Genomic DNA, 18,318 nt, shown 5'->3' with positions numbered 1-18,318 from the left:
TCAAATTAGAGTGTGATAACTTTAGGATGTTAAATATAATCTCCATGGTAACCACAAAGAAAAGAGCTAAAGAATATACACAAGAGACTTTGCTGGCAGTCCAGTGGTTAAGACGCCACGCTTCCACTGCATAAGACACAGCCTCAGTCCCTCATTGGGGAATTAAGATCCCGTGTATGGCAAGGTATGGCAAAAAAAAAAAAAAGAATGTACCCAAAAAGAAATGAGAAAGGAATTTTAATGTTTCACTACACAAAGTTATGCAAAAGAAGTAAACACAAGAAATGAGGAACAAAGAACTATAAGGGAAATAGAAAAAAATTGCAAAATGACAGAAGTAAATCCCTCCTGATAAGTAATTATTTTAAATATAATTTATTAAATGTAAATAGATTAAACTCTCCAGTCAAGACAAAGATTTGCAGGATGGGTAAAAAACACAACCAACTATATGCTATTTGCAAGAGGATCATTTCATTTCATTTTACTTTTTAAAATTTTATTGGAAAAAAACTTTATTTTGGAAGAACTCACTACATCAGGTGACAAAATTCCAAAATCAAATTGTATGAAAATAGACATCACAATTTCTTTTACAATAGGTGAGAAAAAAATCTCAAGTATAGAATAGAGGCAAAGGAATATGAAGAAGGAGAAGGGTTTGAGGGTAAACAGCATTTTAAATAGCAAAAATAGAAGTTAAATAGAAAGCTATAGTTGTGCATTCTTTATTTATCCAGACTTCACATTGGGTAACTGAAGGACAAAAATAAAACCAAATTTTGTATTGTTTGGGGTAAATTTTAATAATTTTAAATCTGAATTGAATTTAGAACCAACTCTTCTTTGTTCTTGGGGATAATGACTGAAAAGAGCTCTCAACAACGAAAACTGTTATTACTATGTCCAATCCAAGAGATGGGCGCAAATAAACAACAGGGATAAAGCACCTGGTGAGGACCACTCCTCCGAAGTCATCCTTAAAGATCAGTAGTTGTGACTTCCCTGGTGGCTCAGCAGTTGGGACTCCGGGCTCCCACTGCAGGGGACGGGTTTGATCCTGGTCGGGAAACGAAAATCCTACATGCCAGGTGGTGCATACAGAAAAAGAAAAAAAAATCAAGTAGCTGCCTATTGAGTAGTTCAGTATTTGAACTAAATGATTTGAAAACTTCCTGACATACAGAAGAGAAGAGCAAGGAAAGTGTGTCAAAACAAAGAAGATACAAAAGTTTAGTAAGTGAAAAGAGTTTAATGAAGCCTGGATGGTTTAAGGACATTAATACATGTTGATTTTGTTTGAAAATATTTATTATATAACAAAACATAGATATTCTGGAAAACAATCAGATGAATGCACTTGTAAAGTTTTTTGATTACTCACTGTAATTTATAGACCTATGGTTTTTCCCCATCCATTTGTACAGGTAATCGAGAAGTTGATAATATTACTCCTAAAATTGAGATACTATAAACCAAAATAGAATTGTTAGGGCTTTTTGCATTAATTTGTGAAATAGTTTTTTTTCATCCCACCTACTAGTAGGTAACTTGGAGTAGGTAGTATTGTAACACTTTACAAATGACTATCTCTAGTCTATACACCAAATGTAAGAAACAGCATTGATTAATGTTCAGAAAGAAGTCCTGAGAAATCTACATAAATCAATATGCAATTGGGAGAAAGTAACTCCAGCTCCTTTGAGTCAGTGCCTGACTGAGAGAATTGTGGGTAAAACCGTGACGATGATGCTTCATAGCAGTGATTGGTCCACATGTTTGGATTTTTATTATGTTTAAGATGGAAACACCCTTTTCGCAACAGGTTTGCCGCCAGGACACAGGTGTTGTGAAAACCACCGTTAAACCTAAGCCAAAATGGGAAAGGAGAAGACCCACATGAACATCGTCATTGGGCACGTAGATTCAGGGAAGTCTACCCCGACTGGCCATCTGATCTACAAATGTGGCGGGATCGACAAGAGAACAATTGAAAAGTTCGAGAAGGAGGCTGCCGAGATGGGAAAGGGCTCCTTCAAATATGCCTGGGTCTTGGACAAACTTAAAGCTGAACGTGAGCGTGGTATCACCATTGATATCTCCCTGTGGAAATTTGAGACCAGCAAGTACTATGTTACCATCATTGATGCCCCAGGACACAGAGACTTCATCAAAAACATGATTACAGGCACATCCCAGGCTGACTGTGCTCTCCTGATTGTTGCTGCTGGTGTTGGTGAATTTGAAGCCAGTATCTCCAAGAACGAGCAGACCCATGAGCATGCCCTTCTGGCTTACACCCTGGGTGTGCAACAACTAATTCTTGGCGTTAACAAAATGGATTCCACTGAGCCACCCTATAGCCAGAAGAGATACGAGGAAATTGTTAAGGAAGTCAGCACCTACATTAAGAAAATCGGCTACAACCCCGACACAGTAGCATTTGTGCCAATTTCTGGCTGGAATGGTGACGACATGCTGGAGCCAAGTGCTAACATGCCATGGTTCAAGGGACAGAAAGTCACCCGTAAGGACGGCAATGCCAGTGGAATCACCCTGCTTGAAGCTCTGGATTGCATCCTGCCACCAACTCGCCCAACTGACAAACCCTTGCGTTTGTCTCTCCAGGATGTCTATAAAATTGGTGGTATTGGTACTGTCCCTGTGGGTCGAGTGGAGACTGGTGTTCTCAAACCTGGCATGGTGGTCACCTTTGCTCCAGTCAATGTAACAACTGAAGTGAAGTCTGTAGAAATGCACCATGAAGCATTGAGTGAAGCCCTTCCTGGGGACAATGTGGGCTTCAATGTCAAGAACGTGTCTGTCAAAGATGTCCGTCATGGCAATGTGGCTGGTGACAGCAAAAATGACCCACCCATGGAAGCTGCTGGCTTCACAGCTCAGGTGATTGTTTTGAACCATCCAGGCCAAATCGGTGCTGGACATGCACCTGTGCTGGATTGTCACACAGCTCACATTGCTTGCAAGTTTGCTGAGCTGAAGAAGATTGATCATCGTTCTGGGAAAAAGCTGGAAGATGGCCCTAAATTCTTGAAATCTGGTGACACTGCCATCGTTGATATGGTTCCTGGCAAGCCCATGTGTGTCGAGAGCATCTCTGATTATCCTCCCCTGGGCCATTTTGCTGTATGTGACATGAGACAGACAGTCGCTGTGGGTGTCATCAAAGCAGTGGACAAGAAGGAAGCTGGAGCTGGCAAGGTCACCAAGTCTGCCCAGAAAGCTCAGAAGGCTAAATGAATATTATCCCCAATACCTGCCACCCCAGTCTTAATCAGTGGTGGAAGAATGGTCTCAGAACTGTTTGTCTCAATTGGCCATTTAAGTTTAATAGTAAAAGACTGGTTAATGATAACAATGCATCGTAAAACCTTCAGAAGGAAAGGAGAATGTTTTTGTGGACCATATGTTTTGTGTGTGGCAGTTTAAGTTATTAGTTTTTAAAATCAGTACTTTTTAATGAAAACAACTTGACCAAAAATCTGTCACAGAATTTGAGACCCATTAAAAAAAGCTTAATGAGAAAAAAAAAAAGACGGAAACATATTATGTTAAGATGTTTAAGTGATTTGGGGCTCAAAAATCAATGCAGATGGTGACTGCAGCCATGAAATTAAAAGACGCTTGCTCCTTGCAAGAAAAGTAATGACCAACATAGACAGCATGTTAAAAAGCAGAGACATTACTTTGCCAACAAAGGTCCGTCTAGTCAAGGCTATGGTTTTTCCAGTGGTCATGTATGGATGTGAGAGTTGGACTATACAGAAACCTGAGCGCTGAAGAATTGATGCTTTCGAACTGTGATGTTGGAAAAGACTCTTGTGAGTCCCTTGAACTGCAAGGAGATCCAACCAGTCCATTCTAAAGGAAATCAGTCCTGAATATTCATTGGAAGGACTGATGCTGAAGCTGAAACTTCAATACTTTGGCTACCTGATGCGAAGAACTGACTCACTGGAAAAGCCCCTGAAGCTGGGAAAGATTGAAGGCGGGAGAAGGGAACGACAGAGGATGAGATGGTTGGATGGCATCACCAACTCGATGGACATGAGTTTGAGTAAACTCTGGGAGTTGCTGATAGACAGTGAGCCTGCTGTAGTCCATGGGGTCGCAAAGAGTCGCACACGACTGAGTGACTGAAGTGAACTGAAGATGGAAACATTCAAAAATATGTGCTTTAATTATAGATATGGAAATAATTATTTATCTGCCTGATCCATCAACCTGCCAAGGCTGAGATTTTTGTAACTACTGCTTTGTCCAATGCATTTATAAATAGACATTCCACAATTCTTCTAGAACTGTTTTCAAGTTACTACTGTAGATGATTTGCCTCAAGAAATATGTAAATAAATACTCCCATACATTTTAAAAAAAGGAAATTAAATGGAAATTTTTAGTTCTAATTGCTTTTCATCTGACTTGCTTTAAGGAATCTTTTAAAACTGATAAAAAAAAAAAACAATAGGGAAAGAAAACCTGCTAAAATCTTTCAGAATTTACGTGATTCTTATTCTACTACAAGAAAACATTATCTGGTACAAGGTATATTTGTGGATGTACATAAACACATGTATACTATCTGGATCACATTATACTATGTACAGTTCTTTACAATTCTTCTTGAAGGTTAAAGCAGTTCATAGAATTTGAAATGCATAATTATCTGTAAGTTGGCACTTTTTAAGCTCTTGTCAACATTGATACTGGCATGTTTTATTGCAGCCCAGTTCTAGCTGTTATTTGCCAACTTGTTACAACAGAAGTCCAGCAACAGGTGGGTAGAGTGCAAGGAAAATAGTGCCATGTTTCTCAACTGGAGTCCCTGAAATAAGTGAAGTTACAGCTGTTGAATAAATGTCACTCAAAAGCAGTCTCTTGGCTTTTCCTTACACAGCAGGCACCTTTCCTTTTCTTTTAATTAATTCATTTTACTGTTTCAGGTCTTAGTTGTGGCATGCAGGATCTAGTTCCCTGACCAGGGATCAAACCCGGGCCTCCTGAAGTGAAAGCATGGAGTGTTAGCCCACTGGACCACCAGGAAAGTCCCCCAACATTCCATTTTAATTCACCATTTCTGTCTTCGTTCTTTCACAGCATCAGTATTAGCAGATGGGTCTCCATTAGGTCTACCAGCACAGAAATGACACTAATCATGATGGTTTCCACAGTGGGAATAGGCAGCCAGCGTTCCTCAGGTTTTTCATAGCCATATTTATCTTTTTCAGGCTTGTGAAGAATAGCAATGCATGTTTCATCATTTTTATCAACATTTGGGCTCCAGATTTCTATAATGAATTTTATTTTAGGAAGAACAATAGTAAGGATTTCCCGAGATCATGGTCATCTATCAAACCTGCTGAAAAGCCTTCCACTGGATTTTTGTTGAGTTCTACCAACTGTCTTCACCAAGAGTCTCGGTTGGCACTGAGGCTTTGGAAGGACTGAGGACAGGCTCTGGGGCTGCTGGAGCTGGGTGTGCTGAGGAACCAGGGTCCCCACCACCAGCAGGTCCAAACTGAGGGAGGCTGGGCTGGGGCAGTGGTACAGGATTTTGCTTGCCCTCCATTCCTTCAACCGGCCTGGTGGGGCCCACCTGTGTCTCCCCTGCCACTGCCTAACTCAAGAGAATATTTTATTTTATTATTATTGTTTTTGGCCACACCACAGGGTTTGTGGGAGCTTAGTTTCCCTACCAGGATTGAACCCTGACCCATGGCAATGAAAGCGCCAAGTCCTAACCACGGGTGTGCTGTACTTAGTCGTTCAGTTGTGTCCGACTCTTTGAAACCCCATGGACTGTAGCCCGTCAGGCACCTCTGTCCGTGGGGATTCTCCAGGCCTGAATACTGGAGTGAATAGCCTTTCCTTTCTCCAGGGACTTTTCCCAACCCAGGTATCAAACCTAGGTCTCCCACATTGCAGGCAGATTCTTTACCATCTGAGCCACCAGGAAAGCCCAAGAATACTGGAGTGGGTAGCCTATCCCTTCTCCAGGGGACCTTCCTGACCCAGGAATCGAACTGGGGTCTCCTGCACTGCAGGAGGATTCTTTACCAGCTGATTAACCACTGGACTGCCAGAGAATTCCCAAGAGACTCGTTTTAGCTACAATGACAGAAACAGATTTGAAAGTGAAAGAACTGAAAAGGATAGTCCATGCAAATAGTTACCAGGACAGAGCAAGAGTGGCTAAACTAGTATCAAACAAAATAGATTTTAAGTTTAAAAAAGTACAAGAAACAAACATTATATTACTATATAATGTACGATATATTAATAAAAGGTTATATATTATATATTAATAAAAGGTTTAATTATATATTAATAAAAGTTTCAATATAGCAAGAAGATAAAATGATTATAAATATTTACATACCTAATAATTGATCATCAAAATTCTGAAGCAAAAATCGACAGAATTGGTGACTTTGTCAGTCTAGTGGTTAAGACTTCCAATGCAGGGGGCGAAGTTTCAATCCCTGGCTGGGAAACCAGATTCCACATTCTGCTTGGCCAAAAAATAAAAATTTTTTTTTTAAATGGACAGAATTGAAAGGAAAACTAGACTGTTCTACAATTATAGCTGGAGTATTTAATACCTAACTCTCAATGGTTGGTGGTTTAGTTACTAAGTCATGTTTGACCCTTGTGACCCCATGGACTACAGCCCACCAGGTTCCTCTGTCCGTGGGATTTTCCAGGCAAGAATACTGGAGTGGTTTGCCATTTCCTTCTCCAGGGGATTTTCCCTACCCAGGGGTTGAACCTGGGTCTCCTGCATTGCAGGCATATTCTTTACCAACTGAGCTACCAGGGGAGCTGCCAATTCTCAATAATGGATAGAAAAAAAAAAACAGAAGACAAGTAAGGAAACAGAGGACTTGAACAACCCAATGAGCAAACCAGATTTAATAGACATACCAAAAAAAAAAATAGACATACAAAACACTCTAGCTAACAATAACAGAATACACATTCTTCTCAAGTGCACATGGAACATTTCTCAGAATAGAGAAAACATTAGGCATATATTGAGATTAAAGTGTCATAATAGATTTTAAAAACTAGACAGCATACAAAGTATGTTCTTTGACAAGAGTGGGATGAAGTTAAAAATCATTATCAGAAGGAAAACTGGAAAAAATCACAAGTTTGTGGAAATTAAACAATAGATTTGTGTGTGATTAGAGCTATTCATTTATTTAATGATGTGAGCACCTATTTTGTGCCAAGTCCTATGTTTGGTATTAGATATATGTTGGTGACTCAAAAATAGACATGTTCTCTGGCCATATGGTACTTACTGTCTAGTAAAGGGGATGGTATGATTTTAATTATAAACTTTTTTCTTTTTAAACAACAAATCAAGAAGAAATCACAAGGTATTTCTAAGAATACACTTAGAGATGACTGACAACAAAAACACAACGTACCAAAACTTATTGGACACAGAGAAAGCAGTGCTAAGGGGCACATTTATAGCTATAAATGCTTATGTTAATAAATAAGACCTCAAATCAACAACCTCATTCTACAACTTAAAGAACTAGTAAAAGAAGAACGAACTAAACCCCAAACTAGCAGAATGAAGAAAAGTATAGATTGGAGCAGAGATAAATAAAATAAGGAACAGAAAATTGACAAATCTTTAACTAGATGGGTTAAAAAATACTCACAAGACTAATATCAGAAATGAAAGTGAGGACAATTCTAGAGACATAAAAATTATTACGATGGCATCACCGACTCAATGGACATGAGTTTCGGTGAACTCCGGGAGTTGGTGATGGAAAGGGAGGCCTGGCATGCTGCAATTCATGGGGTTGCAAAGAGTCGGACACGACTGAGCGACTGAACTGAACTGAACTATAAGTAAGAGCTTCCCAGGTGACATTAGTGGTAACGAACCCAGTTGCCAATGCAGGATCCATAAGAGGTGCAGGTTCAATCCCTGGGTTGGGAAGATCCCTTGGAGGAGAGCATGGCAACCTACTCCAGTCTTCTTGCCTGGAGAATCCCCATGGACAGAGGAACCTGGAGGGCTACAGTCCATAGGGTCGCAAAGAGTCAGACATGACAGAAGCGACTTAGCACACACGCACTCTAAGTAACTACATGCCAACAAATTGGATAATCTAGTTGAAACAGACAAATTCCTAGAAACTCAAAACCTACCACGACTAAACTACAAAGAAACATAAGAAAGGAGAGTGAATCAGTAATCTAAAAATCTCCCAACAGGAAAAAAAAGCCATCAGCTGATAGCTTCACTGGTGAATTCTACCAAACGTTTAAAGAAGAACCAACACTAAACTGTTAAAAAAAATTAAAGTGGGAACATTTTCTAATTCATTTCTAATTCTTTCATTCAGGGTAAATCAGCATTACTCTGATACTAAAGCCAGGCAAAAACACTACAAGAAAAGAAACAACAGACCAATATTCCTTATGAAAATTGATGCAAAAATCTTCAACAAAATACTAGCAGACCAAATTCAGCAGCATATTAAAAGGATTTTACACCATAATCAAGTGAGATTTATCCCTGGAATGCAAAGATGGTTAAACGTACAAAAATTCATCAGTGTAATGCACCATATTAAGAGAAAAAAGAAAAGCCCATTATCATCTCAATTGATGAAGAAAAAGCATTTGACAAAATTTAATACCCATTCATGATAAAAGCAAACAAGAAACTAGGCATAGAAAGAAACCACCTCAATATAAGAAAAGCCACATGTGAAAATCCACAATGAACATCATACGCATGGTGACAGACTGAAAATTTTTCTTCTAAGGTTAGGAACAATACAAAGACATCCACTTTTGCTACTTCTACTTCACATAGTGCTAGAAGACTTAGACAAAACAATTACACAAGAAAAAATAAAAGTAATCTAAATTGAGAATGAAAAAGTAAAATTATCTTTGTTCACAGATAATATGGTCTGTGTAGAAATCCTAAAGATTTCAAACACACACACACAAACCCATTAGACATAATGAACAAATTCGGCAAAACAGCAGGATACAAAGTCAAGACAAAATACCAGTTGCATTTCTTTTCCCATAGGCAAGCTGAAAAAAAAGTTAATTTTTAAATACCATTTACAACAGTACAAAAAAATTTAGGAATTAACTTATTCAAAGAGTTGAAAAACTTATACAATGAAAACTACAAAAAATTTCTAGAAGAAATTGTAGAAGACATAAATAAATAGAAAGACACCCTATGTGTCTTTGGATTGGAAAAATTAATAATTTATGATGTCAGTACTACCCAAAGCAAACTACAGATTAACACAATCTCTATCAAAATCCCAGTGACTTTTTTTTGCACCCATCCTAAAAATTCACATAGAATATCAAGGAACACAAAATAGGCAAAACAATCTTGAAAAAGAAGAATCAAGTTCTTGATTTCAAAACTTAACTACATTAATCAAAACAGTGTGGTACTGGCATAAATTACAGACAGATAGGTTAATGGAACAGACTAGAGAGTGCAGAAATAAGCCCTCACATAAATGGTCAAGTTATTTTCAACAAGGGTGCCAAGACCATTCAATAGGGAAAAGACAGTCTTTTCAAAACATGGTGGGGAAATTCAGTATCTACATGCAAAAGAATGAAGTTTCATTATTACCACCATATACAAAACAAACTCAAAATGGACTCAAAACTTAAATATAAGGCCTAAAACTATAAAAACCCTTAGAAGAAAACATACGGCCAAAGCTTCATGACATTGGATTTGGCAGTTGTTTTTTGAATATGATACCAAAGGCACAAGAAACAAAAGACAAAATAGACGACCTGGACTTTATGAAAAAAATTTTTAACGTGGATCAAAAGACAGTATCAACAAAGTAAAAAGGCAACCCACAGAATGGGAGAAAACATTTGCAAAATCATACATTAGATAAAGGATTAATATCTAGAATATACAGAGAACTCCTAAAACTCAACAACAACCAAAAAAACAAACTCAATTCAAAAATAGGTAAAGGACTTGAATAGACATTTCTCCAAAAAGATATACAAATAGTCAATAAGCATATGAAAAGATTCTCAACATAATTAGCTACTAGGGAAATGCAAATCAAAACTACAATGAGATAGTACCTCCATCCCCCAAAATAAAAAATAAGTGTTGGCAAGAATGTAGAGAAATTGGAACCCTTGGGCACTGTTGATGGGAATACAAAAAATAATATTTAAAATAAAATTACCATATGATCCAGCAACTCCACTTCTAGGTATATACGCAAAAGAATTGCAAGGAGCTTACATTGAGTCCCATCTGAGAAATGCTGTTTCAACTCCACTGTGGTTTTAATTTGCATTTTCCTAATGGCTGATGTTGAACATCTTTCCATGCAATTATTTGTATCTCTAAATCTTCTTTAATTAGATGTCTCTTCATGTCTTTGCCAACTTTCTATTTGAATTTTTACTTTTGAGTGATGGAAGTTCTTTACATATATTCTATATAATAGACTTTTGTCAAATACATGGCTTGCAAATATTTTCTGTCACTTTGTAGCTTATCTTTTCATTCTGTTAACAATAATAAAATGAAATTAAATTAATTAAATTCTGTTAATTAATTAGTTGAATTCTGTTAACATTTTTCTCTTTTCTTTCTTTTTTATGTTTTTAGTTTTTGTCTAAGGATGGCAAATTTCTGTAGCATCACTTGGTGAAAAGGCTATCTTGAAGAGAATAAAAGTCAAGCCATATATTGGGAGAAAATGTTTACAAAAGACATCTGAGAAAGGGCTGCTACCCAAAATATACACAGAACTCTTGAAATTCAACAATAAGAAAATGAGCCATCCAAATTAAAAATGGGCAAAAGACCTGGACAGACATTTTGACAAAGAAGACATCGGCAAATAAGCACATGAAAACATAATCATTGTTATAAGTCATTAAGTAATTTCAAATTAAAACACCAGTGAAATAAATCAGATAGCACCATACACCTCTGAAAGTGAAAGTCACTCAGTTGCGTCTGACTCTTTGTGACCGCATGGACTATATACTCTATGGAATTCTCCAGGCCAGAATAGTGGAGTGGGTAGACTTTCCCTTCTCGAGGGGAATCCTCCCAACCCAGGGATCAAACCCAGGTCTCCTTCATTGCAAGTGGATTCTTTACCAACTGAGCTAAAGGGAGATCTTACATACACCTCTCAGAGCAGCCAAAATCTAGAAGACGACAGCATCACACACAGATGAGGATGTTGTACAGCATGAACTCTCAGTCATTGCTGATGGAATGCAAAGTGATACAGCCACTTTGGAACTCAGTTTGGCAGTGTCTTACAAAACTAAAATACTCTTGCCGTATGATCCAGCAGTGATGTACCTTGGTATTTACTCAAAGGAGTTGAAACTTAAGTCCACACAAAACATGCACACTGACATTTATAGTGGTTTTATTCATAATTGCCCAAACCCGGAAGCAACCAAGATGTCCTTTAGTAGAAAATGGATGAAATGTGGTACATGCAGCCAATAGAGTATTACTTAGCACTAAGAGAACATGAGCTATCAAGCCATGAAAAGACATGAAGGACCAAAAGTGTATATTACTAAGTGAAAGAAGGCAAACTGAAAAGGTCACATACTGTATGATGCTAGAAGTGAAGTGAAGTCACTCAGTTCAGTTCAGTTCAGTTGCTCAGTCGTGTCCGACTGTTTGCGACCCCATGAATTGCAGCACACCAGTCCTCCCTGTCCATCACCAACTCCCAGAGTTCACTCAGACTCACGTCCATTGAGTCAGTGATGCCATCCAGCCATCTCCTCCTCTGTCGTCCCCTTCTCCTCCTGCCCCCTAATCCCTCCCAGCATCAGAGTCTTTTCCAATAAGTCAACTCTTCTCATGAGGTGGCCAAAGTACTGGAGTTTCAGCTTTAGCATCATTCCTTCCAAAGAAATCCCAGGCCTGATATCCTTCAGAATGGACTGGTTGGATCTCCTTGCAGTCCAAGGGACTCTCAAGAGTCTTCTCCAACACCATAGTTCAAAAGCATCAATTCTTTGGCGCTCAGCTTTCTTCACAGTCCAACTCTCACATCCATACACGACCACAGGAAAAACCATAGCCTTGACTAGATGGACCTTTGTTGGCAAAGTAATATCTCTGCTTTTGAATATGCTATCTAGGTTGGTCATAACTTTTCTTCCAAGGAGTAAGCGTCTTTAAATTTCATGGCAGTCACCATCTGCAGTGATTTTGGAGCCCAAAAAAATAAAGTCTGACACTGTTTCCACTGTTTCCCCATCTGTTTCCCATGAAGTGATGGGACCAGATGTCATGATCTTCGTTTTCTAACTGTTGAGTTTTAAGCCAACTTTTTCAATCTCCTCTTTCAACTTCATCAAGAGGCTTTTTAGTTCCTCTTCACTTTCTGCCATAAGGGTGGTGTCATCTGCTTATCTGAGGTTATTGATATTTCTCCCCGCAATCTTGATTCCAGCTTGTGCTTCTTCCAGCCCAGCATTTCTCATGATGTACTCTGCATAGAAGTTAAATAAGCAAGGTGACAATATACAGCCTTGACGTACTCCTTTTCCTATTTGGAACCAGTCTGTTGTTCCATGTCCAGTTCTAACTGTTGCTTCCTGACCTGCATACAAATTTCTCAAGAGGCAGGTCAGGTGGTCTGGTATTCCCATCTTTGCAACCCTGTGGACTGTAGCCTACCAGGCTCCTCTGCCCATGGGATTTTCCAAGCAAGAGTACTGGAGTGGGGTGCCATTTCCTTCTCCCGGGGATCTTCCCAACCCAGGGATAGAACCCAGGTCTCCCGCATTGTAGGCAGACGCTTTACCGTCTGAGCCACTAGGGAAATGATGCTAACCATTTGCCATTCTGGTGAGAGAGTCAATTCCTAGGAAGGTTAATCATAAGTCTGGTGTCCCTGAGGAGAGAGAGGTCTGGGGCTCTCAAGGGGGAGATAGAGGTCTGGAGTTCTCAAGAAGGAGGAAAGGACAAACTTTTTTCCTACATTCCTTAGTCTTATTAAGGATTATGCAACAACAATGTATCTTGCTCGAGGATATGTTTCTCCTTAAGAAGAACCTTCAGAGTAATCCTGTTGTCTTAAGATGTATGTTGTGGGAGTGGGTCTGATAAAAGCATCTAGGGCCTTGCTAAGACTAGCAAGGTGGCACTCTCATCCCCCTTCTGATGTCTATGTCAGAAGCTTTCTCTGTCCCTTTTCATACTTTAATAAAACTCTGTTACACAAAAGCTCTTGAGTGATCAAGCCTGGTCCCTGGTCCTGAAGTTAAATCTTCTTCGGAGATCACGAATCTGACATCGTTCACCATAAACTATCACTGGAAAAGGGAAAACTGGAGACAATAAAAAGATCAGTGGTTGTGGACTTCCCTGGTGGTCCAGTGGCTAAGACTCTGTGCCCCTAACTCAGGGGATCTGGGTTCAATCCCTGGTCAGGAAGCTAGATCCCACATGCTGCAACTAAGAACCATCACAGCCAAATAAATAAATATTTTTAAAAAAAGAAAGAAAAAAGATCAATGGTTGCTAGGAGTGAGGTGAGGGGTGGAGGAGGGATAAATAGGCAGAAGACAGAGAATTCTTAGGGCATTGAGTCTATTCTGTGTGATACTATAATGATGGATACATGTCATCATACATTTGTCCAAAATCATAGAATGCATAATCCCAATAGTAACACCTAATGTAAACTATAGACTGTAAGTGGTAATGGTGTGTCGATGTACTTTAGTTGATTATAACAAACGCACTACTTTTGTGCAGGATGTTAACAGTGGGGAGGCTGTGCATGCTCTGGGCAAGGAACTTTCTGTGCTTTTGGTTCAATTTTGCTGTGAACCTAAAACTGCATTAAAAAATAAAGTCCTTTAAAAAATGATACCTTTCTTCTATCGAACCGCTTTGTATCTGTGTAAAAAATCAGAATGGCTTCTGTTGGTCTATTTCCGGGTTCTCTGTTCTGTCCCATTGAGCTATTTGTCTATCTTTCTACCAATACCACATAGCCTTTATTACTATCATCTTGATTGTTGTTTTTCTTTAGCTGATAAGTCGCGTCCTACTCTTTACAACCCCATGGACTGCAGCCTGCTGGGCTCCTCTGTCCATGGTATTTCCCAGGCAAGAATACTGGAGTGGGTTGCCATTTCCTTCTTCAGGAGATATTAATAGGTAAACGTGTTAACCTGAATATTAATTTGGAAAGAACACGTTAATTAATATTAACATGTTAAACCTGAATATTAATTTGGAAAGAATTGCCATCTTTACTATGCTGAGTGTTCCGGTACACAAATATAGTATGTTTCTACATTTATTTGGGTCTTCTTTGATTTCTATCATCAGGATTTTGTAACTTTTGGCAAACAGATCCTGTACATGGTTTGTTTAGATCTTATCTGAGCAATTTCCTTTGGCATGATTGTAAATGGTATTACATTTTAAATTTTGGCTTCTTTATGTTTATTAATACATAGCAATGTGCTTGATTTCTTTGTGTTGCTCCTATATTTTGCAAATTGCTAAACTCATTTGTTAGTTCTAGGACTTTTTTGTAGATTCCTTGAGATTTTCCATCTGTACAATCAAGTCATCTACAAATAGGGATAGTTTTATTTCTTCCTTTCCAATCTGCATGCTTTTCATTTCTTCTTTCAGCCTTATCGCAGCTGTTACAGCTTCTGATGTGCTGCTGAATAAGGTGGTGAGAATAGATATTTTGCCTTGTTTCTGATTCTAGAAGGAAATCTTTCAATCTTTTACCATGGTTAAATTTAAAATTTCAGTTTTGCTAATGCACTATTACAGGAAGTTTCTTGAGAGTTGAGGAAAGAGATATCTCTACATCTCACACACGTGTCATATTTCCCAAGCTATTCTGTCACCGGGCTCTGTGTTTTTAGTCTGACACACTCTATGGTATGTTCCATTGGTTTCCTCTGAGTTCTTTAAGTCAGAGTCTTCACATTAAGAATTGGACTATCAAGAAGTAGACAACTCTTGGCACATTCTGTTTCTGTAGCAGTGTAGAAAAAGAAAACAGTTTCTATCCAGACATTTATCAGTCTTGCTGGAAATCTTCCCCACTGAGCATTGAGATAGTCAAAGCAGAAGATAGGCTTCATGTCCCAAACAGGTTTCCTAAATCCAGGGCTACAGCTTGGAGAACACTCAGAGATGGGAATCTGAACAGTAACAAGGAAAACGTTCATGAGGGATTAAATAATACAGGGAAAGTAAAGGCAGCAGTAGGAGAATATGAATGTTCAATTATGTATATCCAAGGACTTCCCTGCTAGTCCAGTGGTTAAGACTCCATGCTCCCATGCATGCATGCACGATAAGTCAGTTCAGTTGTATTTGACTCTGTGCACCTCTATGGACTGTAGCCTGCCACGCTCCTCTGTCCAAGGGATTCTCCAGGCAAAAATACTAGAGTGGGTTGTCATGCCCTCCTCCAGGGGATCTTACCAATGCAGAGTTCAATCCCTGGGCAGGGAAATAGATCCCACTTGCCACAACTAAGTGTTCACAAGCTAAGACTAAAGATCCCGTATGCTGCAACAAAGATAAAAATCCTGCATGCTGCAACTAAGACTCAGTTCCACCACATACATTTAAAAAAAAAAAAAATAGGTATATCCAATGTGTGTGTGTGAGAGAGAGAAAGAGAGATCTGGGACACAAGTATGGAGTTTATTCTTGACATACATTCAAGGGAACAGGGAAACTAGAGATCAAATAACATCAATCAGTGTTAATGGTAACTGAAGAACTTACTTCACTTTAATTCCATCCAACTATTCTTAAGACAGAAACTCCCCCAGGAGGAGGTGTTTGCTTCTCAGGAAACACCAGTGCCACCTTTCCCACACTCAGGGAGCAGTCCTGGGGTTCCCTTTCTCCTCTCCAGTGGTGGCAGTGCCTATTCAACCAACAAGTATCTACACACTTGGGACTGTAGGATGGAGTGATTGACACAAGCCCCTGAGAGGCAGAGAGTTCTGCAACATGGACCAGCAAGCAGCACAGTGGCTGAGCCCTCATCTGGATCAGCCCAAGGGCAGGAAAATCTGAGCACCAGAGAAGGAAGCAAGGTACAAGCTCATATAATCAACTAATGAGAGCTAGTCCAGAATCCTGAATCCTAGTTTTAAGGATGGGGATGGAGAAGGATGGAAACCAGAACCCACGTTAGGTCATTTGAACTTGTTATTCACAGCTAGAAACATGATTGGGGCTTACCAGATTGGGTATAACTGGGACTTACCAGGTTTGGTATAACAGTATTCTGGCAGTGGCAGCAGCAGAAACCCAATTGTCTTACTTTCCTCTTAACCTCAGCCCCAATCTGCTCCACTCCAGTCCAAGAGAAGACAGGACTGTGACCCACCTTTCTACTCTTGCCTTTCCACTCTGTCCTCCATCTCCTGGTTTGTAAAGCCTTCAGTGTAGCTGGAATGAGAATGCTGCCATGACCTTTTGGAGACCCAATGGTGAGGACTCTGGTTGAGAGTGTATTAACCTTATTTTCTTATTTTCTGTGGTCCTGGTGTTCTGGCATCTAGCCCCTCATTGCCCTTCCCAGAGTGAGCCAGTTCTTAGAAATAGCAAAGAACTCCACTCAGAGGGTATCTTTCAGATGCAAAAGAACCAATCCAAAGCCCATATCACCACCACCACCACCCACCCTCAACCACCATCTTTATTGAACTCTCATGTGCCAAATTAGTATTTCTCCTGCCCTAATCACCCCATGGTCAGATGCCAGACAACCAATGAAAGCCAAAACACCACAGACACTGCTGAAATTATTCAAACTAACCAATCACCCACTCCTTCCCATGGAAACCACAATAAAAGCTTTTACCCATGATTTCCCCTCACTCCTGCCTCCTGCCCAACCCTGGTGGCCCTGCATGATGTGGTGTAACCAGTCCTCTTGAGAATTGTGAGTAATAAACCATCTTTTCTTTCTTTCTGTCATCCTTCTTCTTTTTCTTTTCTTTTCGTTTTTTTTTTTTTTTTTTTTGGCCACACCAAGCTCTATGAGGGATCTTAGTTCCCCAATCAGGAATTGAACCCTCATCCCCTACAGAGGAAGCACAGAGTCTTAACCACTGGACTTCCAGGGAAGTCCCCAAACTATCTTTTCAATAGCAGTCATCTCCTATCTTTAGGCCTCACCATGCCTAAATAATAGTAAAACCTACATTTTAAAAACAGAAGAGAGAGGTGGGAAGTGCTATGGGAGAGAGAGGAGAAAATAGAGGAGAGGAAAGGGGGAGAAATTGGAAGAAGGAAGTGTCACTGTCTGCTTTTGCCATCCTCCTCCTCTCTCCTCCCTCCACCTTTCCCCTGGGCTCTATCTCATTATAGACAATGAATGACCTTTGAACCTAAAGAATAGGGGTTCCCATTTGTATGAAAGACTGGAGAGGAAGTCTTCAGTCAAGGGCAGGAGTGGTTACCAGTTAGAGAACTTGACAGAAAGGGTTATAAGCAGTAGACGATGTCTGAGAAAGCTGCATCCCATGTCCAGGTTCATTTATACAGCCTCAGGCATGAGGGGAGAGGATTTTCCCTTGTTTAAAACAGAGCCCAGAGAGAAGTCCTGGTACCTCAGCCAAGTCTATGCATTTTTTTAATCATCCAGAAAAGATGTTTGGAAGATGGTGGAGAACTTTGAGGATGCTGCAAACATTTAACTTTGGGAAAGTATAATGACATTTTGGCTGGAGTAGAGCAGGAACTTAAGTGTGTTACTTAAGTATATTGGTTTTGGCCACACTATCCCTAGTTGTCCTCTGAGTCCTGGAATCAATGGCTTCCTGATTCTCAGGGACTGAGACACAGACCAGCCACTCCCTTTGATTTGCCCTCATTATGGGAACCCCTGCAGTGCAGGAAGGAGGACCAAGCCAGACACATACCTGTGAGATGGACTGCCTTGAAGGAAAGATGGACTAGAAAGGAAGACAGTGAGAAAACTCACCAGGAGTAGAAGAATTCTGTCAGAGGGATCAATGTCAGCCTGGGAGCAGGGGGTATCTGAATCAAGAAGTGTAGTTGATTCCAGATCCAGAGTGATACTGTTCTTGATGTCCCTGGATTCAGCACATACACACCCTTCAGTGCCTAGGTGTTCTGGGACAGAAAGCACAGGGAAAGAAAATGCATAGGAAATTCCTTTGTGGAGATGGTCACAAAGACTGTTTTCCTACAGGCCAGGGAGGAAGAAGAATATAGAGGCCAAT

The 18,318-nt window shown here is 39.7% G+C and overlaps 1 protein-coding gene and 1 pseudogene across 1 annotated transcript; one reads left to right on the top strand and one right to left on the bottom strand.

Annotated features, from left to right (window-relative positions):
• The first annotated feature begins 1,863 nt into the window (after positions 1-1,863).
• On the top strand, positions 1,864-3,405 carry LOC133251092 (elongation factor 1-alpha 1-like). The gene has a single exon (XM_061423106.1). It carries the CDS (start codon positions 1,879-1,881, stop codon positions 3,259-3,261), a length of 1,383 nt encoding a protein of 460 aa, XP_061279090.1. The 5' UTR covers positions 1,864-1,878; the 3' UTR covers positions 3,262-3,405.
• Positions 3,406-4,669: 1,264 nt separating this feature from the next.
• Positions 4,670-5,590, bottom strand: LOC133252089 (ubiquitin-conjugating enzyme E2 G1-like; annotated as a pseudogene).
• Between the last annotated feature and the right edge of the window lie 12,728 nt (positions 5,591-18,318).

This window comes from Bos javanicus, chromosome 7, assembly GCF_032452875.1.
Source record: "Bos javanicus breed banteng chromosome 7, ARS-OSU_banteng_1.0, whole genome shotgun sequence".
Classification (NCBI taxonomy): domain Eukaryota; kingdom Metazoa; phylum Chordata; class Mammalia; order Artiodactyla; family Bovidae; genus Bos; species Bos javanicus.
The sequence above is the reverse complement of the archived record's forward strand: the minus strand, read 5'-3'. Positions and strand labels throughout refer to the sequence as shown.

Coding starts and splice junctions, on each gene's coding strand:
- LOC133251092 (XM_061423106.1), top strand. CDS start 1,879: ATGGGAAAGGAGAAGACCCACATGAACATCGTCATTGGGCACGTAGAT.